Source organism: Podarcis cretensis (assembly GCF_951804945.1).
Source record: "Podarcis cretensis genome assembly, chromosome: 8".
In the NCBI taxonomy this organism is placed as follows: Eukaryota; Metazoa; Chordata; class Lepidosauria; order Squamata; family Lacertidae; genus Podarcis; species Podarcis cretensis.
Genome location: NC_137177.1, coordinates 66,699,785 through 66,724,727, shown reverse-complemented (window position 1 = coordinate 66,724,727; position 24,943 = coordinate 66,699,785). Strand labels below are relative to the sequence as shown.

At 45.6% G+C, this 24,943-nt stretch overlaps 1 protein-coding gene across 3 annotated transcripts in view; it reads left to right on the top strand.

The window, feature by feature from the left end:
* Nucleotides 1–24,943, top strand: part of ACOT7 (acyl-CoA thioesterase 7) — a 64,586-nt gene that overhangs the window by 8,048 nt on the left and 31,595 nt on the right. Inside the window, exons 1-7 of one of the 3 annotated variants that reach the window (XM_079987195.1) lie at nucleotides 4,753–4,852; nucleotides 6,859–6,976; nucleotides 8,810–8,966; nucleotides 14,740–14,831; nucleotides 15,374–15,488; nucleotides 19,132–19,146; nucleotides 20,143–20,229. In XM_079987195.1, the coding sequence (XP_079843321.1) occupies nucleotides 4,833–4,852; nucleotides 6,859–6,976; nucleotides 8,810–8,966; nucleotides 14,740–14,831; nucleotides 15,374–15,488; nucleotides 19,132–19,146; nucleotides 20,143–20,229 (604 nt within the window). In that variant the 5' untranslated portion in view covers nucleotides 4,753–4,832. Of the gene's footprint in view, nucleotides 1–4,752; nucleotides 4,853–6,858; nucleotides 6,977–8,809; nucleotides 8,967–14,739; nucleotides 14,832–15,373; nucleotides 15,489–19,131; nucleotides 19,147–20,142; nucleotides 20,230–24,943 lie in introns of those variants that run through there. The other 2 variants (XM_079987193.1, XM_079987194.1) reach the window with 2 other exon arrangements.

Below are 24,943 nucleotides of genomic sequence, written 5' to 3'. Positions count from 1 at the left end.
AATGGTACCAAGCGTCCTTCATTAGATAGATACTTCATTCCTCTGATTTTGTTTGTTCATGGCTCAGCAGTTCTCCCTATTTCTACATTTTTACTCCACCTCCCCTACTGTAACTTATCACTGGACAGCCTACATGTTCCCTTAATTCCACCTTCTTTCATATTTTTTGACCCCTTTCTCCATTGTCCCACATTCCGTAAAGCTCCTTATAGGAATAGGCACTGTGCTCATTACCTGCTATCTAGCAGCATTCCGCTTTTCTCTTCAGCCTACGTTTTAGTATGTCTTCTTTGGCTCACAGAAGGAGTTGAACTTTACGTCACCATTTAAGAATGCAAGAGCCCTGTAACAGAATCAAGCGAAAGACCCATCTAGCCCAGCATCCTGTTCTCACAGAGTCCAAACAGATGCCCCATTGAGAAGCTCTCTTTCCACATGAGATTCCCAGCGGCTAGTGTTCAGAGGCATATTGCTTCTGACAGTGGAGAGAGAACATAGCAGTGTTAGAAACTCAGATATATAATCTAATCACCAAATGGCACATTAAACCTAGGTTACAGTCACCACAATGGAATGTCTAGGCACCATTCTCCCCAGTTGTTGTTGTTGTTGTTGTTGTTTAGTCATTTAGTCGTGTCTGACTCTTTGTTACCCCATGGACCAGAGCATGCCAGGCACTCCTGTCTTCCACTGCCTCCCTCAGTTTGGTCAAACTCATGCTGGTAGCTTCGAGAACACTGTCCAACCATCTCGTCCTCTGTCGTCCCCTTCTCCTTGCACCCTCCATCTTTCCCAACATCGGGGTCTTTTCCAGGGAGTCTTGTCTTCTCATGAGGTGGCCAAAGTATTGGAGCCTTAGCTTCAGGATCTGTCCTTCCAGTGAGCACTCAGGGCTGATTTCCTTCAGAATGGATAGGTTTGATCTTCTTGCATTCCATGGGACTCTCAAGAATCTCCTCCAGCACCATAATTCAAAAGCATCAATTCTTCAGCAATCAGCCTTCTTTATGGCCCAGCTCTCACTTCCATACATCACTACTGGGAAAATAATAATAATAATAATAATAATAATAATAATAATAGAATAATAATAATGATGATGATAATTTCTATACTGCTTTCTAGCACATTAAAACATCAAATAAAACAATCCAGAATAAAACTAATTCAAGCTTCCAGGAAAATATTTCAGAGGTTTCTGTAAGTGACATTTTGCTTTTCCCAGTCACCAACCTGGCATCCAGAGATCTCCATGTTCTCAAAATTGACCCGTGTTAGTTGGAAAAAAAAAAAACACGCCAGGCACATGGCTGATTTCTGACACTGGAACTTAGCCATAGTGGCTAGTAGCCTTTGATAGCCTTATCCTCCATGAAGTGAATTCCATTGTGTGCTGTGTGAAGATGCACTTTCTTTTGTCTATCCTGAATCTTCCAACAGTCAGCTTCATTGGATGGCCCTGAGTTCTAGTATTGTGAAAGAGGAAGACAAACATTTCTTTATTCCCTTTTCCCACAAGTTGTGTAATTTTATGCACTTCCACCATGTTCTCCTCTTTCTTGGTTTTTATCCAAACTGGAAAGCTGCAAGTGCTGTGAGCTTTGATCCATCCTTGTGATCATTCTGGTTGCCCTTTTTCAAACCTTTCCCAGCTCTGCAGCATCCTTTTTGAGGCGAGGAGATTCTGCCTCCCATTTTTGTCATTGTATTGTAAGTTACCTGAACACCTGCTTTAGCAACTGAAGCAATAGGCTAAGTCATCTGATAATAGTATTTTAATTGGTAGTTGGCTTCCAATTAAAGGGAGGTACATGATTCTTCCACTTGCTAAACAGTTTGCTGTTGAAGATTTATTTCTCCAGAGCTTTTGGTTAGATGTTAAAGCAGTTCCCTGAACCAGGGAGACCAGCCATATGAATTGTCAACCATCTCTTGTTTCCTAGGGGGAGGTCAAGCCTCTTTGATGGTTGTTTTTAGAGTCTGTTGTTGTCTGGATTCAGAGGAATTCTTTTTGTGTGTGTATGTTCTTCTGTCAATAGCGCAAGATCAGTTTGTTCTCTACATTCGTGGCTTGTGGCACTGACGATGTTTGTGTAGGAAATTTCCAAATTTCCAGACAGCTATATAAAGAGCAATATAGTTATGTGTTCGAAGGGAGCGGAGATATCACCTGGGCACCACATTCTGTACCTGAGCGGTCACAAGTTTTAGAGCAGCCATGCTGAAGATATTGCGGGAGGTGGGAGCAAAGCTCTTCCAGCTGAATGTGAATCTCGGGAGGTAAGTGATCAGATGTGAGTATCCTGCAATTTAAGCTGCCCTGGTATGGGAGTAAGGCTGGGTGCTGTCTTGGGTAGTGGGTTGGCCTTGGGCTGGCCAGTTAAAACTTGCATCTTAGATGCACATTCATCAGGTGGCCTTTAGGGAAATATTCACATCTTTTTTGGAATTGGGTATCTAGCCTGGGAGACCAAGGAAATGGCACTGCCTGCCCACAGCTTTGTGGGTTGGTGGGTTATAGATCTTGTAGAGTTAGATTTACATATGTAAAATGGAAGAGCCCATCCCACCATGGGGGAGTCCCATATGCAAGTCATAGGTAGAGATTCCCCTTCCCTCAAAGTCTGAGACTGGGGGAGTACACTAGCCTCAAGCTGCCACAAAGGAAAGGGAACTGTAGTTTTTTAAAAGGGTTTTGGGAACCGCGGCTCTGTGATGGGTAAACTATAGTTCCCAGGATTATTTGTGGGAAGGATGTCCAAAAAAAGATTCTGTCAGTTGATTGTTCAAATGTTTTTGAATAATAACACAGCTATATTTGAATCATTACAATTATTAGAACAGGAAAGACAATATTTAATCAGTACTTAAGCTAAGTCGACTTCATTGTTTTACAACTTTTGAAAAAGTAGACCTATTGAAATTAATGGACATGACTAACTTAGATCTATTGATTTCTGTGGACCTACTCCATGTAAAGCTTAGTTGGATACGGTTTGGCAGGATACATTTTTAATTAAAAAATATTGAACAATGTTACACACAGAGAGAGAAACAATCAATAATAACAAAATAATGTAAGTTCAGTGCAAGGAGCTCTTGATAATAAAGTCAAAAGAAAAAAATCAGGAGTGAATGAAATGGACACAAATAAAATTATAAATGGGATATAAAACACAACTTATACTGTACAATGATGAGAAAAAAATGTCTTGCCTGTTTATAGATCTGGTCAAATAAAATTGTATTCTGAAGGGATTTGCCTTTCTGACTGCATTGTCATATATAAATTTAATAAAATAAACAAATATTGATTAAAAATAACCCGCAAGCAGAGGTGCAATCAGAAGAATCAGTGTCTTCTTAGCCACAGGAAGATTACATCTCAATATCTCTGAAATAGCAATGAACATAACTTTCTTGAACCAGCTATCTAGGGTGCAGCATGAAGCGTCTTCCCGGCCCTGAGTGATGACTAATCAAGCTGCTACCAGAAGATATACAGTTTACTGTTTACATATAGGATCTGCATTACCTTTATCAAAAATAGGAAAAATATATACATGTGAGCCAAACATTCTAGGGTAAAATACTACTGATGGAAGACTCCCCACCCCCACCCCCAATGCTGGCAGAGACAGTCTAAAAGGGTGGATAGACCAGATCTTCATCCATTGAGATACCTCAAATTGTTCCTTAAGATCTGGCTCCCATACCAACTTTACGTAGGGTGAAAATTGTAATAGTAAAAGTAGAGTGTGATGCCATTCCCCTCTGGATGGCCTGCATAAGGAGGAGCTCAAAAGGTGTGTTGTTTTATGAATTGTCCAGTCTGCTGAACCCTTAACCTGTTCAAGCCAGCTTCCCAATTGCAAGAGGCATTTTTATGGCATGGGTACCTTTGCCCTAGAGAGCAAGTTCTCCAATCAGAAGGGAAGAACTGCACCACTTCATGATGGCCCTCTTTCAGGCCGCCTCCCTTGCTCCCACTCCTTTTTCAATTGATGGCTGATGGCATGCCAGTTTGGATCATGACGGGAGGAAAACTCTCTGTCCTTCATTTCTCAGGCTTCCCAGTGGGAGAGCAATCAGCCCCCCACAAACATCTCCTCCTTTTCTTCTTTCTGCTGTACCTGTTCCTAATCATAGAATCTCCGAATTGTAGAGCTGGTGCAGCAATGGTTTTTATTTTTAAGAATATTTTTAGCCTCCCCTTCCTCGCCAAGCAACCTGAAGAATGTAGATCCTTAAGAATTTAAGGTGAGGGGAGTTCAAGCTTTTACTTACTTGTGGGTGGGAATTTCTCTTTGTCCTCTTGCTAAAAAGTATGTGAACAATTTGTCCCTGCAGAGGACCAAAGTAGAACTTCTGCTAGCTTGATGAAGGCAAAGGTCTGCTTATCTTCCTGCAGCATTTTTCCATGGGTTCATCTCTCAGCACTGCTGCAGTGTTTTAGAAAAACCACCTCTACAGCAGCCTTTCCCAAGTTTGTCCCCTCCAGATGTTTTAGGCTACAAACACTTTTCTGGTGGGGCTGATGGGAGTTGTACTCCAAAACATCTGGAGGGGGATACCAAGTTGAGTTAAGGCTGCTTTACGTGAACACTGTCAGTCATGTAGCTGGGTTACTTCCTTTCCCTTTTGTATGAGACCGCAGGGTGTCTAGGGTGATTCATTCTGCAACTATGTTGGGACCAAGGCAGGAAATCCTCTGAGGGAGAGGCGGGTGTGTGTGTGTGTGTGTGCCAAGCCTAGTGCAGATAATGCCATGAAAATACCAGTTCAGAGTGCTTTCTAACAGAGATGAAGACTCTCTCTGTCTCCTCCTCGGGATGCAAGGTCGACTTATCTGGTATGACAACCTTCATACTTTTTTTGTAGGTGCTGTGTGGTTGAAATCTGTGGATTGACCCTCCTTTGTGATCAGTTACTTCTCTAGGTCCCAGTCAGGCACAGTGCCAGACAGTAGATATAGGAGAAAGAAGAGCACTTAGTTGGCTTGCAAGAGTGGCTGGGACTTCAAAAGGAAGAATATGAATCAAGGATTATGCCATGATTGAAAAGGATTTGACTTAAAGCCTGTATATACAAGAAGACAGGTAGTTGGGAAGGGTGAATTGGGGGCTCTAAATACAATTAGGCTGCAATTACAGCAGGTGGAATGGGGAGGGAGAATGGCTTTGAGAGCAAAGACTTTTGCAAGGGTTTTCCTCTCCCATGGTTGGGGCTGAGGGAGGAGGAAGAGCTACAGAATAGAAGGTGACTGGCCGGACAACAGAGGTGGGAAAATACTTCATATTCCTAGGAGTTGTTGACACCTTTTCAAGCTCCTTGGCAACCTGTTGCCTGGATTTTTTCCTGCTTCAGAGACTTCTTTCTGGGAAGAAAATGGTGTGCTTCATCTTGGCTCATTTTGAACATCACTTCAGTGATCTTCCAGACCGTGTGGCTGATTTGCTTATACAGTACATTTCCAGTTTGGCCTGACCGTTCTTTACCATGATGTCTGAATCAGATGAATTATGTTTAGCATGAGCAATTAATTTGCTTCCAAACTATGGCTTGGTAACTGACTTCACATCAAGGTTTTGTGGCAAAAATGGTTTACATTTCAATCATGAGATTAAATTTTACAGTTTGCAGCAGCTCCCAACCTTGGCCATTGAGAATATTAGACTGCTATCCTTGAAAGCAGACAGTTGTTGCTAAAAGTGTCCTGCCCCAAAATGCTTTGCTCCAGAATTCAGCCCAACACCAGACATGAGAGAAGTTCTGACCCGAGGAGAGACCCAAGGGCCATCATGATAGACTGGCCTGTAAGAGATGGATTCTGCCCTACAGTTCCCTACAGCCGCTGCTGTGTCTTTTGTTCCTGGCTCAGAATCTGTCCTTATCTCATGTTTCAAGATGCAGCTTCAACCATTCAGTTTTCTATTACTTCTTCCTGTTACTCTTTGAGAATTTCAGTAATTCAAGGACTACCAGAGCACCTCTGGGGAAACATACCTATGCCTTCTCTCTTTCCATGGTTCAACCGGTAACCCAAATTAGGGAGCAGCAGCTGTTTGGTCCAGTTCTTCCCTGACCTAATCCTTCCCCCCACTCCTAAATCTGGCAGGAAGTTAATCCACAATTAGATATTATAGGATTATAGGGTGTCACTCTTGAGGGTGGTCCAGGTTAGAAATGAGAGGAAGATTGTGTTCAAAACTGGAGTAGTAAGTACTGGCAATGTCTCATGCAGCTTGCTGATCCATGTAGCAGGTGCCCTCTGCTGGTCTTTGCACCTGTGAACCTGTCTACGCACTTGGGTTACCTATGGAGGTTGGCTCTGTTTTGTCCTCCATTGGAATAACAGCCTATTCCTACCTCTTAATGGTGACGCAGATCATTAATAACATTATAATCTTCACAACTGTGAGCAGGGCAGTGGGATGGGGTAAGTGAAGACAAGCTGCAACAATTAATTATAATGTTTTTCACTGCTCCTGCTCAGGCTGCACAGACAAAACATTTTGGTTCCTGAAATTCATTCTGATTGTGCAGATAAAATATAACTGATAGTATTGTATAGGATGTGGTATTAGTGTGTGAAAACAGTGAAGATCCATTGATACCCAGGCATGCACACCAGATGGTGGAGATGTCAGGCGCCATTCTGGTGCCCAAGCTTCTTCACTTGGTCGCAAGTGGCTGATAGCCAGGTGCAAAATGCACCTGGCCACTGGCTAATTTTGAACACTGCAGTCCAACATCATCTGTAAGGTGCCATGTTGTTGACACATGTTCTGTCTCTTCAGCCTGAGCTAGAGCTGACTGCTTCTTTATCTGCCTCTTTATCCTCTTTTCTCACTGTAGGATTATGCGCCCTGATGATGCCAACATTGCTGGGAACGTCCATGGAGGGACCATATTAAAAATGATTGAGGAGGCAGGTGCCATCATCAGCACTCGGCACTGCAACTCTCAGTCTGGGGTAAGTACTCTGCACATGTTCAAACAGTGAAGCTGTTTGCAGCCATGATATACGGAGGAGCCTCTTCCCAGTGATGCCTTCAGTATTAGTAGCAGGCAATTGTGGAATGGGGCAAAGCTGCAGGAGCAAAGCCTTTTTGCCTCCCTGCGCCTCCGTTGTAGATTGAAGTGCCTGCTCTGCATGTTAAGGTTTATCATGTTCCTGTCTTCTTTTGTTTTATTTTTCAAACTGTCATATAACAGTTTCCAGCTTAATAACAAGGGCGTAGTAAAAAAGATAAGTAAATTTAAAGATACATGACATGGGAATACAAATTCCAACTTCAGCAAAAAAGAAATGGAATAGAAAAGATCACAAGAGACATTTGTCCACTACCTAATCCAGTGGTTTTCAACAGATGTGCCATGGCGCCCTGCGGCACCTTGAATGATGATCATGAGTACCGGGGGTGGGGGAAGTGCTGTGCAACCATTGCCATGCATCAGGCGACAGAAAGCAGGCATAAGAAAAAGTCTGGACCCTGCACTCCTACGCAGGATTAGGTCCCATGTCACCTGTACAAATTTATTTCTGAGCTAAGCAAGCCTGGGGCAGGGCTGCCAAACATTTTGGCCTTGTTCAAACAGGAGGGACGCAGGAACGAGGCAGCAGGCTTGGAACGTCCCAGAGGAAATGTGGGCTGCACCTTTCACCGTAGATGCTCTCCCCTCCAACTTTTGGATCCATGCTGGCTGTGCATGCGTGCTGGTGCTGCTTACTCACCTGCTGCCAGAGCCCAGTGACGGTGCGGGGGGGGGGAGGGTCAACAAAAGCAGTGTCCGCGCCCATTATGCCCCTCCTTCTTCTTCACCTTTAGTGGGGGCGGGGTGTGGTTGTGAGATAAAGCTGAGGGGGAAAGACATCTGCCTCCCTCGCCCACCAACTTACCAAACCTGAGCCCTAATCCATAATAAAAAGGTCTGGTATTTATTTATGCAAGGGCAGAAACCACAAATCCAGGTTATGAAATGGACACTGACCTTCTGCCACCATGACTGGAGAAAAGCCCGAGGGTGGTGGGTGTTGGTTTCTGCTCTCTTCACTGTGCAGCGAAAGGCTTGTCACAAGACAATGTTTACATTCCAATCAGAGTTACTGTTGGGTTTTCCCACGGGAAAGGGAGACTGGATGTGACGTACACTGGTTTCCTGTTTTTCACTGTTCTCTCAGTGATTCTCTCCGTGCTTTAGAGGAGAGAGGATGCTTTTTCTGCTCCAGCAGAGGCAAGATGTTTTTCTGTAATCTACCAGCTTTGAAATGTAAATAAAGCAATATAGAGTATGTGCACGTATTCCTCATCATTCCGCTGTGCACTTGGGACACTGCAAATATCAAATCTTTCCAAATCTGTCCTTCAAAACTTCTTGGATGACCAGAATTCGTGGATAGTCACCCTATTTTATCAATTTCTTCCTTTTTGAAAAACAAACCCCAAATGTAATCTATGACTGGCCAGTAGGTGGCAGTGATAGATAATTAGAGGGGAATAAAGAGTGGGGGACTCCACCAAAGTTGGAGATGGGATGCCAGTCTACCAAAGAGCTTATTGCATAAGTACACAGTTGAAAGCATTCTGTGATGCTAATGGACCCAGACCTCTGACTCCCTCGCCTCTTGCAAAGTGGGTAGAACTGGGTAGCGGGTCTGTAGAGCAGCCTCATGTTTTTTCCACCCATCTTCCGTTTTGGGTTCTTTTCCTCCTTTGCTCCCAGTGGTGTGTGTTGTTTTCCTTTTACTCCACTGTCTGTGATGTTTTGCTCACTCACTAACAGTATCTTCACCTGCCCCTCTCAGGAACGATGCGTGGCTGCCCTGGCCCGTGTGGAGCGCACAGACTTCCTTTCTCCCATGTGCATCGGAGAAGTGGCTCACGTCAGTGCTGAGATCACCTACACATCCAAGCACTCTGTAGAAGTCCAAGTGCATGTGGAGTCGGAAAACATTCTCACAGGTAAGCAGAACCCCAGCACCTTTTGTGGTCACCTGCTGAACAAGGGTTAAACCACGTGATGGCGCTTAACTTCTTCACTTTCTTAAATCTTTCATTTCCCAAGATTTTTCTTGGGGGGGGGGAAGGGCAATTGCTGTGTCTATCATTCTTTTTAATGAAAGAAATTTCTCTCAAAGTGCCTGTTTAACCATGCACAGCCGGCAGTTATACTTCACCCTCAAAACTGGATTTGAACATAAAGAATTAATTTCTTACCTGTTAGCCGCAGCAGGAATTTTCGATGTGAAAAAAGTGAAGATAGCGTCCTATCCCATCCATTAAAAAGTAGCATGATAAAGTACGGTGATTTGTTGCAGTGGCTAAATTAACTAATTACCCGAGAAGTAAGGAAGGGAAATGACGCCCATGTTATTTTAGGAATTGATTGATGCATTTTGTTTTGCAGTAGGAGGAGGTTGGTCTCGATGGATTCACAATATTTTGATTTATCCAGGGCTGAAGCTTTTTATTATGATTTGTGAAGCAATTATGATGATTGAATAACAACACAGAATAAAGCAATCCACCAGGATACAAGAGACAGAATGCACTGACTTTGATACATTAAGTTGTATACGAGATGAAGAACTTTTATTTGTTTGATAGACTAGTGTTTCCCAACCTTTCCCCTTCCTGTGGCACCCCCATGGGCTTAGCCAAGGGAGGGCAGGGGGGCAGCTACCCCCCATAAGTAAAAATCAATACAAATCTGAGGTTTCCCTCCCCTATCACAAGCCTGCCCCCTAACAAAAATCCTGGCTATGCCCATGCCCCGCTCCCTACTGGTAGAAAGGTAGCTATTTTAATGTTTTGTTTGTAATTAGAACATGTTTTATTTATAATTTTTATAATTTATACAAAATACAATTACATAAAATGATAGGAATGAAATATTGTTGAAGCAGAAAAACATAGAGTTGGAAGGGACCCTAGGGGTCATCTTTCTAGTTAAAGGTAAAGGACCCCTGGACAGTTAAGTCCAGTCAAAGCAACTATGGGGTTGCGGTGCTCATCTCAGCTTTCCAGGTGATGTGGCCAGTTGACTAAACCACTTCTGGCGCAATGGAACACTGTGATGGAAACCAGAATGCACGGAAACACCGTTTACCTTCCTGCTGCAGCGGTACCTATTTATCTACTTGCATTGGCGTGCTTTCGAACTGCTAGGTTGGCAGGAGCTGGGACAGAGCAACGGGAGCTCACCATCTTTCTAGTGCAACCTTCTGCAATGTAGGAAACTTAGCTAAAGCATCTATGATAGATGGTCATCCAACCTCTGCTTTAGAAACCTTCAAGGAAGGAGAGTCCAGAACCTCCCGAGGAAGATCCATCTTCCATGTATTATAAAAATTAAACAACACTTATTTGACCTCAGTTATTTGACACAGACGGGGAAAACCTACAGATACAGACTAAAAGGTGCACAGGGAGTTCTGTATATATGGGAGAATTTTAAAAACAAGTGGTCCTCCCTGACCTCCTGCAAAAATATCTTTTCATCTGTAGGAACCCTGGCTGCCTAGATAAAACATTATAGCTCCCCATACTTTACCTGGGAGTAAAGCCTACTGAGCTCAGTGTGGCTTTCTTCTGAGTTGACACTTATTTACTAGATGCAAGTCAGCAGCACCAGACAACCCCACTTGGCTAGGCGCTGGGGTGGATTTCACGTCACCTTGCAGAGCCGAGGCCCTTGTGATTGGCCAAGCGGATAGCCAGTCCATCAGGATTTTTTAAAAAACAAAAGCTTTCCTCCTTTCACTTCTCACTTCCCTCTGTGGTCCCCTAGCCTTGTGTTGTGGTCCCTCAGTTATGCTATTTTCTCCTGTGGCCCCCTTGGAATATCCTGGGGCCCCTGGTTGGGAAACACTGGTATAGACTATATTACAATATACTGTGGTTGTATCTTACTAATTTGTATTTGGAGTAGACCCTTCTCTCATCTTGCCAAAATTCCTCCCCCCCCCCTAATATCTCAAAGCCAATCTCATGCAAAGTGAATAAAAATGTTGGGCTAGGACCTGGGAGACCAGGGTTCAAATCCCCTCTCTCAGCCATGAAACTTGGTAGGTGCTCTTGGGCAAATCACTGCCTCTCAGCCTAAACTCCCTCCAGGGTTGTTGCGGCAATTAAATGAGGAGGGAGGAACCATGTGTACTACCTTGAGCTCTTTGGAGGAAAAGAGAAGTGATATAATGCTCACCCTGCCTCTTGCTTGTCGCCTCACTCCTTGGCTCACAAATCCAACTTCTTTGGAAGTGGCTGCTTCCCAGCTGCTGCATTCCAAAACTTTCCTTCCCTCCAGGCCTGGCCGAAGTGACATTACCAGCGGATGTGCAGTCGAACGCATACTTCATTGCTCACGAGATGGAAACTGTCTGCAGCATATCTGCAAATTTCTGGCTTTCTTGGCCTTTTGGTCTATTTATTTATTCAATTTCTCGCCCACCCTTCACTACAAGCGCAATAAAACAAGAAAAGTTTTTAAAATGTGAAAAAAAAGTTCCTAAATGTTAAGGGAGGTTTTAAACTAAATGCATATTTTAAACCCTTCTCAGGGTTTATTCCTGCTTTATTGAACCGAGGATTCCCCCCGCCCCCCGTGATTCACACATAGGTGTTTTATGTTTATATCATCATGGCATGACCTTTGGCTACTTATAGTAAGACTCGACTCAACATTGAAGCACAAATGTTTGAAGAACGTGTGCCAGATTCAAGAGTCGGGGGCCTACTTAGGAGACAGGAATGCCCAGAATGGCCCTCAGCATTTCAGCTCCTTCCCCAGATACCCAGTCTGGCAAGAGATTCCCCATGTATGGCATTACAAAAGATAGCTCTCTTGGCAACCCTCTTCCCATCTCCTCTCATCCCCTCCTCCCAATATTTGGCCCTGCCTCAAGCTTCTCTTGGAATATCTTCCTGCCAAGAGAATATGGTTTTGACCAACTGGGATGTTGAGACTTTGTCAGTGCAAACGCTGGGTTTTGTAAAAACAAAGCAGGTGCAGAGAAACCAGATGTCTATCCCCATGCTCTTGGCCGATGTGTGGGAAGATGAAAATGTGTTTCCATGGTTACCGTGCCTTGAAAGAGAATATGCAGATCAAACCGGGAGCCAAAAGTTCATCCCACTCGGTGATAGACACCACTGATTAACTGTGGGCCACTGCGAGGAGTGGCACCAAGCGAGTCCCTGCCTGTGACTTCCTTTTTATAACCTACCCAAATCCTTGAGGCTGCTTCTAAATATTAATCTGCATATATCGCTGGATGGAGGAGAACTAGGGAGAACCTTCTCTTCCCACAGACGATCACAGTTCAGAGGCCCTGCATGACTGTGGCCAATTGGACAGCTTTGATGGGAGAGGCCTTTAATAAAATTGGACTCATGGAATGAAACGCTTTGGCTGCCTTTCATCTCCTCCAAATTCCAATTAAGATTTAAACCAACCCTTTCACCGGTTCCACTGCACAAGGAGATTTTTTTGCAGTGAGGTTTGTGGAAAAAACCGCTATCCAGAGGAACAAGGGAGCCGTCAGGCCTGGGAGTGTGCTGACTTTGATACTGCCCAGAGCAGGGACAGAGTTGGGAGGCTGCTTGCACCAACATCTTCCCCGGGATCAGCTTAGCTTAGCTTAAGAAACAGCAGCTCCCAGCATTCTTGGGGAAAGCCATGACTGTTTAAAGTGGCATCAAAGTGCTTTGAATGTACGGTGCGAATGGGGCTGCAATGTTTTCAGGAGATGCCTCATTGCGGTGCATTGCACCTTGAAAATGGATAGGCGGGTCAAAGTGGCACTTGAATTCCAAACGTGTGCTTATGTGACCCTGTGTCAGGCTACTAAAACCTCTGTTCAGTGTTCTTGTTTTATAGGAAAGATTGTCAAATTGGGGCCCAGCCAAGGGGTGGAAAATGAGCAGCTCCATATATTGGTGGACATCAGCCAGCATGGTCAGTGCTCAGGGATTATGGAGTCCTGCAAAAGCTGGAGGGTGGTATGTTCCCTGCCCCTATATTTTGAAGGCTTAGGGAGGTCATGCCAAGGATTCTTTTGCTTGTCCTTTGTTTCCCCATTTCAAGTTGCCATTTAGCAACAGCCGGCGGTGTCTGAAGTGCCCCGGTCCCCCTCTGGGCTTACCGGCTCCCAGCAGGCACAGCCCATCCAGCTCAACCAAGCTAAGCTGCCAGTGCTGCTCATTTGACTTATCCCCAATGTCTGGATGCTAATTTTTGTTAGATGCAATTAGGAGGGAACAGCTCCGGTACAGGCGGACTGCAGCCACAGAAGCTTCTGAAAGCAGCAGCCTTGGGAATTGGCGCTCTTTTGATCAGAGTTTTACCAGGAAAATGTGCAGATAGCCATTCTGTGTTGTTTGGGGAGGAGTGTGGGAGCCTTGGGGGGGGGGCATAGGGTTGCTGCTGTGGAATCCAGCCTGTCAGGTTGTTTTGTTGTTGTTGGGTTTAAGCAGTAAATCTTATTCCCAAGAGAAGGTTGTCACATCACAGTGAAAAGCTGTGCAGAGAGCCGAAGTATTGCAAATTAGCCCTACTTTCTGCACAAATTCTGTTTTCCTTTTGTAACAGGGAGGGGGAGATGCTGCAGTGAAACGCCTCCTCCAGAGTACTGGGAGCATTGTCCCTCTGATCTTCGGATGAAAAGAGGCGTGATATTTTTTCAAGCAGTCGGGCCAGTTTTAAAAGCAATGTACTTGTTTGTACCAGATCAAAATCTGTGCAGACTTTCCCCCCTGAAAATTTAGGCCCATAGTCAGAAATCAGGGTGTGTGTGTGTGTGTGTGTGTGTGTGTGTGTGTGTGGCATGAACTGAACAGCCATAACATATAGCTCCATAGGGTCAAACTTAGGTAATGGTCACTTTTTTTGGAAGCGTACTGCCGGCACACTTTTCCTTATTGCTGCAAATGTAAAAGGGACTTATTCAAAAATTAAAGCTGAACATTCAGGGAGGAGCCTGGAATATCAGTTCCCCTCCTTTTGGAACATAAGACCAGCCTGCTGGATTAGGCCAGTGGCCCAACTGGCCCAGCATCCTCTTCCCACAGTGGCCAACCAGATGCCCCAACCAGAAACCCTCAAGTAGGACCTGAGCACAACACTTTCCCTCCTGCAGTTTTCAGTAACTGGTATTCTGGAAGCATGACTGCCTCTGTTAGTGGAGGTAGAGCATAGCCGTAATGGCTAGTGGCCTCCTCCTCCTCCATTAGTTTGTCCAATCCACTTCTAAAACCACCCATCCCTGGTGGCCATCCCTGCCTCCGCCTGAGCCAGTGCACCAATTGCAAAGAGCCTTATAGGTGTAACACCATAGAGGCTAACATATGTGCTATGACATAAGTGGGGCATGGGGTTGGGAATGTAGGTAGTGCTGTCAAATAACACTGAAATGCAGAAAATAATTGTTGGGAGAACTCAATTATGAATGTACGTCAGATATGTACAGTGATAACTCACAACAGCAATAGCTGATGCAATGCAATCATACTCACATTGCAAGTTAATTAACAATGGCACCGATCAGACAAAGATATTGCCAGAGTTTGAGCGCGATGGCAGAAAAGGTCCCCTTGCCAGTAGTTACACTAGCTGATATCACTTGCTTTGTTTTGCTTTCTCATTTCTTCAGGCCAGATGCTTTGATGACTCAGTTATTCATATTTTGCAGTTTTCCATGGTCTGTTCATTTACAGATATTTTTTCCTCCTTTAAAAGGTGCCAAGCGGGTGACCAACAAGGCAACTCTGTGGTACGTGCCCCTCTCTCTTAACAACGTGAACAAAGTATTGGAAGTCCCTCCTATTCAGGTAAGGGGATGTTCCAAGGGTGATGGTGGAGCTCTATATGAGTCAGGCGTTAGTCCAGATTCCGCAAACAAAATAAGCAATGTCCATTTCCATGTTTACATCCACTTGCTTAATCATGTACTGTATTGTGTTGTATAATCTGGTTTTGTTGTCTTGATTCACACTGTAGCTGAGACTCTCCTAGAAATATGTCTTCTCCCCCCAGACTTCCTTTGAACAAACTTTTTCTAACTCCCTCCTTTACTCCAACATATTGTGACATATCGGATTTAACACTTGGTCCACGTTGCTCCTGTCCACTCCCATTACCTTAGAGGGAAGTCCTTTCTTGCCATGCCTTCAAAGGGGCAGTGTGTGTCCTCTTAAACAGCTGTATAGAAAAACACTCCGGCAACTTCCTTTCTCCGTGGTGGCCCAAGGGGACATTTTCTTGCCTCCAGTGGCACATGAAGCAATGGTGGTGGTGTGGCCAGTCGGGCAGCAGTCCTTGTCCCTTCCCCTCTGACTTGGGATGACCAGGTGGCCCTTCTGCTTCTTCTCAGTTTGCAGAGAAGGCACAGGAGGAGGAAGGGAGAAGGCGCTACGAAGAGCAGAAGCTGGAACGTTTGGAAACGAAGGAGAGGAATGGGGACGTCATCATGCCAGTGATTAATCCAGGTAAGATGGGCAATCTGAGTTGAAGCCTGCTCCAAAGGACATGGTGAGGCTTAGCAGAATCCTTTGCATTTTTACATGGATCTGTTGATTAGTTTGCTGCCAAAGCCAGAAGTACTAACTTTGGGGCAGGTATTTTTGTGAGTGAACAACTGCAACCCCTCCCCGAATTACTGATTTCTAAAATGTTATACCTTTCCATGAATCATGCCCATGATGCACCATTAATTGACGTATGCTTATCAACTACATGCCACACCTCCTCCCTGGTCCTTCCTCCAAACAGGAACATTTTAGGCCTTTTCTCCTCCATATCCCTCTGGCTGGCTCCTAGGTTCAGCCTGAAGGTTGCCCTCACCCAGTGGCGGAGGAAGGGGGGCAGTCCGCCCGGGTGACATCTCTAAGGGGGGTGACAAGAAGGCATTGCATGGGGGACTCGCCCCTGGGTGCAGTGGCGCTAGCCGTTGCCATCGCGCCACCGCAGCCACGCGCAGAGGATCCTCCTTTTTCGGTTGCAGTGGTGGAGGAGGGATCCCATCGGCGTCTGTACGGCGCTTGAGCAGCTCCTATCGATCCCTCTGCTGCAGCCACGAGCAGAGGATCCCGCCGTTGTCTGTACAGTGTTCGAGCAGCTCCATCGGCAAACCACCCCGCGGTGCATGCGTGTGCGCTGTATGTACAGTGCCGTGCATGTGTAGTACATAGCAGCGCCGCACATGGGCTGCGGGGTGGTTTGCCCCGACACCCCGCAACAGGTGCTGGTTAGCCTTCCTTTGCCCCTGCTCACACCTGAAATATGGGTGGCATCTTTGCTACAGAGGTGGGATATCTGGGATTGTAGTTCAGTGGGTGCTTCCTGAGAGTCAGTTGACTGTGATTTGACAACTTCTTAGCTAGTCACCATGAAAGCTGGATCCATTTTGCATTTTCTGCTGCAGAGCCTGTCTGATGACGGTGCCAGCTTGTGTGTGAACCTGGATGGGGGCTGGCATCTCCTCCTGATGTCTTGAACAGGTTCAGTCTCTCATTCTGGCTCATAGAAGCTCACAGGGACCCAGGCTGAGAATCCCAGGTTGGAGGTTTAGAACTTCCATGCCATGCATTGGGACTTTCCCCAGAGGCATATGCTCTTCTTTACCTTCCCCACCTCTATGCATAAAGACAGATTTCCTTCCTTCCTCCTGCTCCAATCAAAGCCCAAAGCCTGCCTTTTGGGGAGTGAAGAGCCTCAACCGGCGCAATGTGCCTGGAGCAAGAGCAGTCCTCCAGGGATGCTTTCGTCTTCCTTCCACCACGAAAACAGTTGGGTTCAAAGCCAGCTATTTTAGTGCTCAGACTGTCTGCACTCGGGTATTTATAGATGACCATACAGCGGTGTGCATGCAGCCCAGGAACGTGTCATTCCCCCTCTCCCCATCGACTTGAGTAGGCTGTTCAGTGGATTTCTTCCCAGAGCCATGAGCGGCAGCAGTCATGCCTTCTCTAAAGCTGAGGCTGCTGCCAGAGCATGTGATTGAGTGAACTTGCAGAGGTAGGAGCTCCGAAGAGGTGACCTGCAGGTCTATTTTTGTCTCTGTGAACAGAGCCCCCCCCCCTTCCCCACTAGCTTAATTTTAGGTGTCTTTTAGAGCAGGAAGAGCACAGGGGATTTGTGCTGCAGTTGCCTAGCAACCCATCACAAAGGGCGGGGGGGGGGGGGAGAGCTCGGATCTCTTTTGTCATGTCCAGGAGGCTTTTAAGATGAAAATTTCTACAGAATGGTAGCGGGCTTCCTTTGTTTGGAAGCTTTAGGATGGGGCACAGCTGTCTGTTTCCACAGTGAATAGACTGTATGTTCTACTTAAAGGTCATTGTCTGTGTTAAGGACATTTAAAGCTTGATGTGCTCCAGACTAAAGGTGTGTTGGGAACTCCCTGCCAAGTGAAGTATCTAAGGACTTGTGCTAGGAGAGAGCCTCATGTAGACACAGCAGAGAGGAATGCAGGTTCTGCCCCTGCAGCTGGGTGGCACACTGGCACCTCTGGCTATAAATACCAGGAACTTGCCCTGATTCGCAGAGCAAGGCTTTCAACCAGCTGCACTTTAGGGTCCAGCTCAAGTCCTGCCTCCATCCATGGATGACAGAGTTCCTGGGTTGTTATTATTCATTAAACTTATTAGTCACTTTTAAAAAAAACACACCAGTAACTCAAAGTGGCTGAACAATAAATAAGTAACATCTGAATTAAAACCAGCACAAAACAAGACAGAGAAAAATCTAAAACTCATTCAAGTTTAAACAGAAGGTACCTGCTGAATCTCTATTGGCAGAGCATTCCACAATACTGTGCCGATGACACTAAGACTGTATTTCTTGTTATCAAGTGAGCCTCACCAACTCAGGGAATGACCAACGATACTCCTGCAGATGATCTCAGAACTTGGATATAAGGGTTCAGGCGGCTCCCCAATCCCAGATCCACTACAATCTGTGTTTAGACCAGGCTTTGTAACTGAATCACCTTTGGTCACCCTGATTTATTGTGTGAGGGACAGGGGGAATGCAACTGTGTTACTTCTGCTCAATCTCTCAGGGGCTTTTGCTGCCCTTGACTGTGAAATCCGCCTGGACCAGCTCAGAGTGATGGGTATTGGAGGCACCATATCATGATGCTTCTGTTTGCATCTTCAGGGCTGGTGGCTGCTGCACTTGTGTGCAAGGGCTGAACAGACTTTAATAGAAGGTAGCTTTCAGGATGGCGGGACATTGATAGAACCTACCGTACATGGCGAGAGGGTGGGGAGCACAGGGAAATTGTGCAGAGCTGGTGCAAGAGAGGTGTGGAATGGCAGGGGCTTGAAATGATTTTTTTGGGTTTTTGTTTGTTTGTAAGTCTCTTTGAGTTGCCTTGGGCAAGAAAAAGCAACTCACCAATTCAATAAATAAATGAATAAATAATGGATTAAAACTCCCATGTGCTATTTTGTGTGTGTGTATGTGTGTGTTTGTGGGCACTCTGGGATCATTTTCAGTGGTGTCAGAATCCCACCCTCCTGGAAGAGACTCCATGCAAGGCAGCATCTGAAGTTTTATCGACAGTAACCTTCTGGTGAACTGGTGCCACAGACACTGCCTCTTTCTCTCAGTTTATTTGCCTGGTGGGCAAGGAAGGGCTAGCAAGCAGCAACATACCCCCATATGCAGTGATTCACTCATCAAGCATTTTGTATTCAAATGCCATTGGCTACACGATGTCCAAAACAGAGTGAAGTCAATGTGACTTTTTAATTCCCATATGAAATCCATACTCCCTTTCTGAAAATGTAACCCAGATTCCCTTTAGGTTCAAAACTTAATGTTAGATTGTTTTCTCAGCTCTTGGGTTGTGTTTAACTGAGCAGGTCCTTCTCTGAAGTCTGTCTTGTGGTTGGATGGGGGTTGCTGTGTTTGCTCTTCCCTTCAGCTCCTGGCATGCTACTTAATCTGGGTGATCAGGTTAATCTCTGGGAGAGTGAAAGTCTTGGCATGGTTGATTGGTGTGAGATACTGTATTGCCTGAAGGTTGGGGGTGAGGCTACATGACCTTCATATCCCATTGCACCTTGCAATCCTGCAGTGAATGCTCACAGCTTACCTTTCTGTCTCTCTTGCTCTCCTTGCTCACAGATAGACAAAGAAAAGGTAAGATTGTTCTGACTAATTAACACTGTTAAGATAGGGAAGCTTCCAAGTGTTGGCTCGCTTATTCTTTGCTGTAAGATTTGTCAAAGGAAATAACTCTCGGCTTGGCACTATGGGGGCAGATCCCCTTATTATTTTAAAGTTCATTACAATTGCTTAAAGCAAATTATATAAAATTATATAAAAATTATATATATATATAAATCTTCTTGCCACACAGACCTCTCCAAGGCAAGTTGGCTTGAATGGATTTGGTTTAGAGGAGGCATATAATTTAAAAAAGTTAAGGTTTGCTTGATTTCTTAAATTTTTTAGCGCTGGAGAACTGAGCAGGTACTGTGCTAGCCAAGGTGGATCAGATTTTTTTTTTCCTTAGGTGGTTGCTGCAAGAGGGGAAAGGATCTGACAGCCAGAGCTCAGCTGAAGAGAGTCCCTTTCCTCTGCTAGTTGAGGAGGGGCAATGGTGCTAAACATTCTGGATGAGAAATGCTTCTTCCTTTGCTTAAAAGCTATATGGCTGGATGAGTAGATGATTTTTTAAAATACATAAGGTTTCACTGGTGCAAATAGTGGCTATACATTTGATTTCACATGTCAGCCATGTTGGTAACTACACAGATTTCAAAACTGCTGCCTTTTCAAGTGGGTTTTCATAGTCTGTTTTGACCCCTTTCAGGCAGGGGTCAAACATTGCTGCTTCAAGGCATCTTCCATTGATACGTGGTGTACACAGGGCATCACGCTGCAACCTGTTTCCCAGCATTTCCTTGGAACTGAATTGCAGGGAAAGAGGCACAAGCTGTTTTTCAGGGAAGCTCCTCTGCCATAGTTGAAAAAACTGCTAACACAACATTCTCCAAGTCTGAATGCACCCTTAGTCTGATCCAGCAGATCTCTTCCTCTGTCCTTACGCTTCTGTGAACTCTAAAACATCCTTTCTGTGGGGCTGAATTAATTTGGTCTTCTCATGGTCTGTGCTCTTCCCTCCCCTTACAGAGCCATATACTGTTGGCTACAGCCAGTCCAGCTTGATCCACCTGGTGGGACCATCTGACTGCACCATGCATGGATTTGTGCACGGAGGTAAGTTCCCAGTCTGTGTCCAGCGTGGCTTTGATGTGCTCTTTTGGTGCCACGTTGTGGCTCTGCCAGACGTCCCGTCATTTGCTAGAAAGTCCTGGGTGAACCCTTTGAGGAGGTGCCTGTTTATGCTGCATTCATTCATTAACTTATATACCATTTCCTGTTTCAGCAGAAATCTCTAAGCAGTTCCTTGGCATCAGCTGCCATGTAACCTTTTCCTTAACTGCACCCAGGCCTATCTGTCTAGTTCTGCCTACTCTTCCACACACCCCTTTGTTCTGTTAGTCTTGCATCGGAGGCTTACTGGGCAGGAGTTGTATGTTTGTAATGCGTTAGTGCCACAGAGGTCTCCTACACCTGTTTTGGAGGCTTGAATCAGGAACCTCAGGATTCAGGGCTAGGGTCTTCGATGGTAAGCTGACTACAACCATACAAATTCAAGCGTCTAGACACACAATCTCAGGTTGTGTAAACATTGGTGCCTGCAATTGGCAGTCTGTGTTACAAAGCCTCTGGGTGAGCGGATGGAATGGTATTTCTTGCTTGCTGTGCTTCAGGTATCACCTTTTTCAGTTACCAGCTCATGCAACTGACTTCAGGGATCCTGAATGGGAGAGGGTCCCCCCCCACTGGCGAAGGAAGAGGAGTGCGGGGGGAGCGTACCACCCCCGGCAGTGCGATCCCGGTGGGGTGCCATCGCGGCTGCCCTCCTGCCTGCACTGGGTGCCACGCCCCATGATGTGCGCCAGCCCCACCCCCGCCTGTTATCCACCTCCCCCCCTCGGTGCTGGAGCATGAAGCTCTGCCACTGCCCCCCCCCCCCCCCCCCCCCGGTTTGGATTAAGGTTGCTGTCTAGTCCCAAGGAGCCGAAGGAAGATCTCTTTAATAACATTGTATGTCGTGTTTGTTCTCGATGTAGAATTCTAGTGGCTTTGGGTTTTGGCCTTCTTCCAGTTGCATTGACTGGATGGATCCATTACATTAAGCCGACCGTTCAGCCAAAAACAAAACAAAAAAACCCCCAACCATTCTAGGAAATGTGTTGAGAGACTGAATTGCTCCAAATTTCCCAGCAAAATGCAACATCTGTTGATTTATGCAAAAAGCCTCAGTTGGCACAGGCTCTCTTTTCTAGCTGCAGCTCAGTATCTTACTGGCGACTACATCAGCCCTGCGCAGTTTATTCTACGTGTGCTGAAAAATCTTCAACCAACCTCCCCCAACCTGGCGTCCTCCAGATGTTTTGAACTACAGTTCCCATCAGCAGTCTGTGTCTGTGTGTGTAGAAAGGAGGAAAAGACAGAGCAGCTCAAAGAGAATGGAATGGTGCCTTTTTCTCCTTTACCTCCAAAGAGATCAATGGAGGGGTGGATGGCAAAATGGTTTGCTCTTAATAGATGTTGTAAAACCATAACTGCTAGTATTTTTGTTGCTTCGCAACAGCTGCCTCTTTCCTAAAATACTGCACCTGCAACTTGACTGTTTAGCAAAATTGATTTTCTCTTGAATAAAATGTTGGCAGATGTGTGCTGGTGATTTGCAGGAACAGTTTTAATCATATTATGCTAAGGTTGGTTTTTGGCCAAATTAGGCCTAGTTGGAACTTTCTCCTTTAAAAAATTCAAAACTGCCTTGTGCCATTTTCTGTGAAAAACATGGGATTGCTCAAGGCTAGGAAGAGTTTGGGGAATAGAAGGGTGAAATATTGTGGAGCTGTCCCTCCCCCCCCCCCCCCGGGGCCTGCATGCTGTTCTGTTAGCAGGGCTGGGACAAAATAAAAATAAAAATGCAAGCATGTTGGTCTGTGAGCTATCAGATAGATCTAATAATCCAGATTTGCAGCACTTTAGAGGGCAGATGAGAATATAATGCAGGTTTCAGGCACTGGATAAAAAGATCATCTCTCCCCCCCCCCCCCCCCGGCCATCAGCTTCTCTGAAACTGAGGCTTAAGTAGCCGTTCTCACTGGGGTGCAGTCTGGCTAGCAGTGCACTCCTCTGCATATCTGCTCAGGAGTAAATCCTATTGAGTTCAAGTGGGTATAGGATTGCAGGCTTCACACTGCAAAGTTCCTTGGCTTCCAGGTGGCCATTGTGTGACTTGTGCCTTTTCCAGGCATCCAGATGGAGCAGTTGGGAAGAAAGTAATAATGGGAGCATTGTCAAGCTCACTGCTTGGTGTCTGGGGTGCTGTTTCCAGTGCCTGTCATTTCAGTGTAGCAGCTTTAGATGTGCAAGATCAAACTTTGAGTATCAGCTGAAATTGCAGCATAATTGGCAGCCAGGAAGGCCTGACTGGCAGAAGGCAACAGACGTAGCACAGAGCGCAGCCCTGCCTTGGTGTTCTATTTTTAAAAGGCAATGGAAGTCATGAGATCTAGGAAAGATCCCACCAAGGCCCCAAGGTGAGAACCTTGTCCTAAAATCCACTGTTGACTCTTAATAGATTCTCGCAAGCAACCGAGGGACCTGTCGCTGTTAGGGTGGGCTTGGTGTTCATAATAAAGCACCAGGATCCATCCTCAGCATGAGGAAAGGCCTCAGCCTGTGTCTGAGATTCCTCTGCTGATCAGAATGGTTTCAGTCAAGCTGCCTTCAACAACCTTGGTGACCTCCAAATATTTTTGGACTGCTGCTGCACCCATCAGCTCCAACCGCCAAGGGGGCTGTATAGAAATAAGTCAGTAGGGCAGGATCAGTTATGTGTGCAGGTCCAGTCTCCTCATCTGAAAAAATATATATTGTAGATCTGCAGGTGGTACAGACACAGGCAGCTGAAGTGATCCTCACAAGATCAGACCCAAGTCTTTTTGACTTCTTAGTTTGGGGGGGGGGGGAGAGATGTCTGGGGGGGCAACATGGGGAGATAATATGATATATGGTTGTATACGCATGTTGAGGAACAAGTGTGTTTCATAATACTGGCATTTGTGTGGTGATCCAATGAGGAAGATTGGGGGGTAGATTCAGGTCTGGCCGAAGAAAGCACTTCTCCACACAACACATGGTGTTTTTTTATTTATTTATTATTTTTGAGTCCCCCGTCCCCCACCAGCTGTGGTGGTTCTCACTGGCTTTTTTGGGTGGGGGAGGGTTAAATTTGTGGATGAAGATGTTTGACATCAGTTAATCGTTTGACAGATTGTGACACAGCCTTGTGGAAAAGCAGCTTCCCAATGAATGCTGTCTGAATAAAGCCTCTATGGTCAGAGGTACTGTACTTCTGTTTTCCAGTTGCTTGGAAGAGGGCTGTTTTGCTTGAGTGCTGCAAGTGAGTTCCACAGAGGTATTTCACTGTAGAAACCAGGGTGGAGGACTAGAGGGTGTATTTGCTTGGATCCAGGGCTCTTCATATGTTCTGACATTTAAAGCTGCAAAAGAAGATGAAATGGGCAGGTGCTGCCATGGGCTGCAGAAGCAACACAGAGACTATGCTCTGTTATTCAGAGGCTGCAGTGCAGGTAGGAGGAGGCTGTGATAGGCTGAACTGTGTCTGGCTTGGGGTGTTCCAGCTGCCCAAGATCCTGCATGTTAGAGGAGGGCTAGCCAAAGTGCTCCCTACAGGTGGTGCTGGACTACATCTCCCATCATTCCTATTTGCCATTCTGGCTGGGGCTGATGGGAGCCGCAGCCCAAAAACATCCAGAGGGCACCAGGCTGGCAAAAGGCTGAAGCAGAGTAACCTAGATAGATGTGATGGTAATGCCATTTGTTCGGAGTTTTCTTTTAATCAAAATTTAAATCTCCTGCTTGAATGCAGATGAGGTGGTGCTTCTAGTGGTGCCAGCGAAGAGAAGTGGTTGCTATAGAAACTCTTCATTATGAAGACTCTCCTTCGTAATCTAGACCTGTGTAATTAAAACATACACTTTGGAGAAGGAGGGGGCTCTCAACTTTAAAATCAAGTCTCGCAAATTAAGTGGAAGCCTTTTGATGGGAGGATTGTGCCGGAGTCGGAACTGACTTGCTAAAAATCCTGTCTCGTGCCTCTAAAAAGAAAGAAAAGTATATGTGTGACTTAGAGTAGAATCCTGGTAACACCTTCTCCCATCAAACTGGTTTAGGAATAGAATGGCTGATGGATGCTAAGCCCTGGTGACCTCACTGCCCATTTTGTACTTGGGAACCAAAAAGAGGCTGTCCAGACATTTGACACAGGGAACCAGCAATTATGATGCAGGGTTGTCTTTTGTATTGAGCATATATGAATTCAAGCATCTAAAAAGCACCTTCCCTCTTCCCCAAGGCATTGACTTCCAGTGACCTAATAAACTTTAGAAAAAGACTCTCTGTCCTCCCCACCCTTTCCACCTGTTTACAAACACACAGAGAGAGACTTTTTATCCACAAAAGACTCTAGTAGGCCTGGTTAGGAAATTCTGACCAAGTGATGCTTCTGAATACCAGAGGCTGGGAACTGCAGGAGGAGAGAGTCCTATTCTGCTTGAGTTCTACTTGCTGTTTTCCCACAGGTAGGTGGTTAACCACTGTGAGAACAACAGGATGCTGGACTAGATGGGCCCCCTTTGGCCTGATCCAGCAGGGCTCTTCTCATGTTTTTAGTGTTAATGGTTGTGGGTCTGTAGCTTTTACGGGCTGGTTTGGGTATATAAAGTGGGTATATAATACAGGAAGTAAAAGTTTGGGGAAAGGATGTACACCCACCACCAATGAACCCAGATTATTTTATAGATCCAGTGCCTTCTCTCATAAC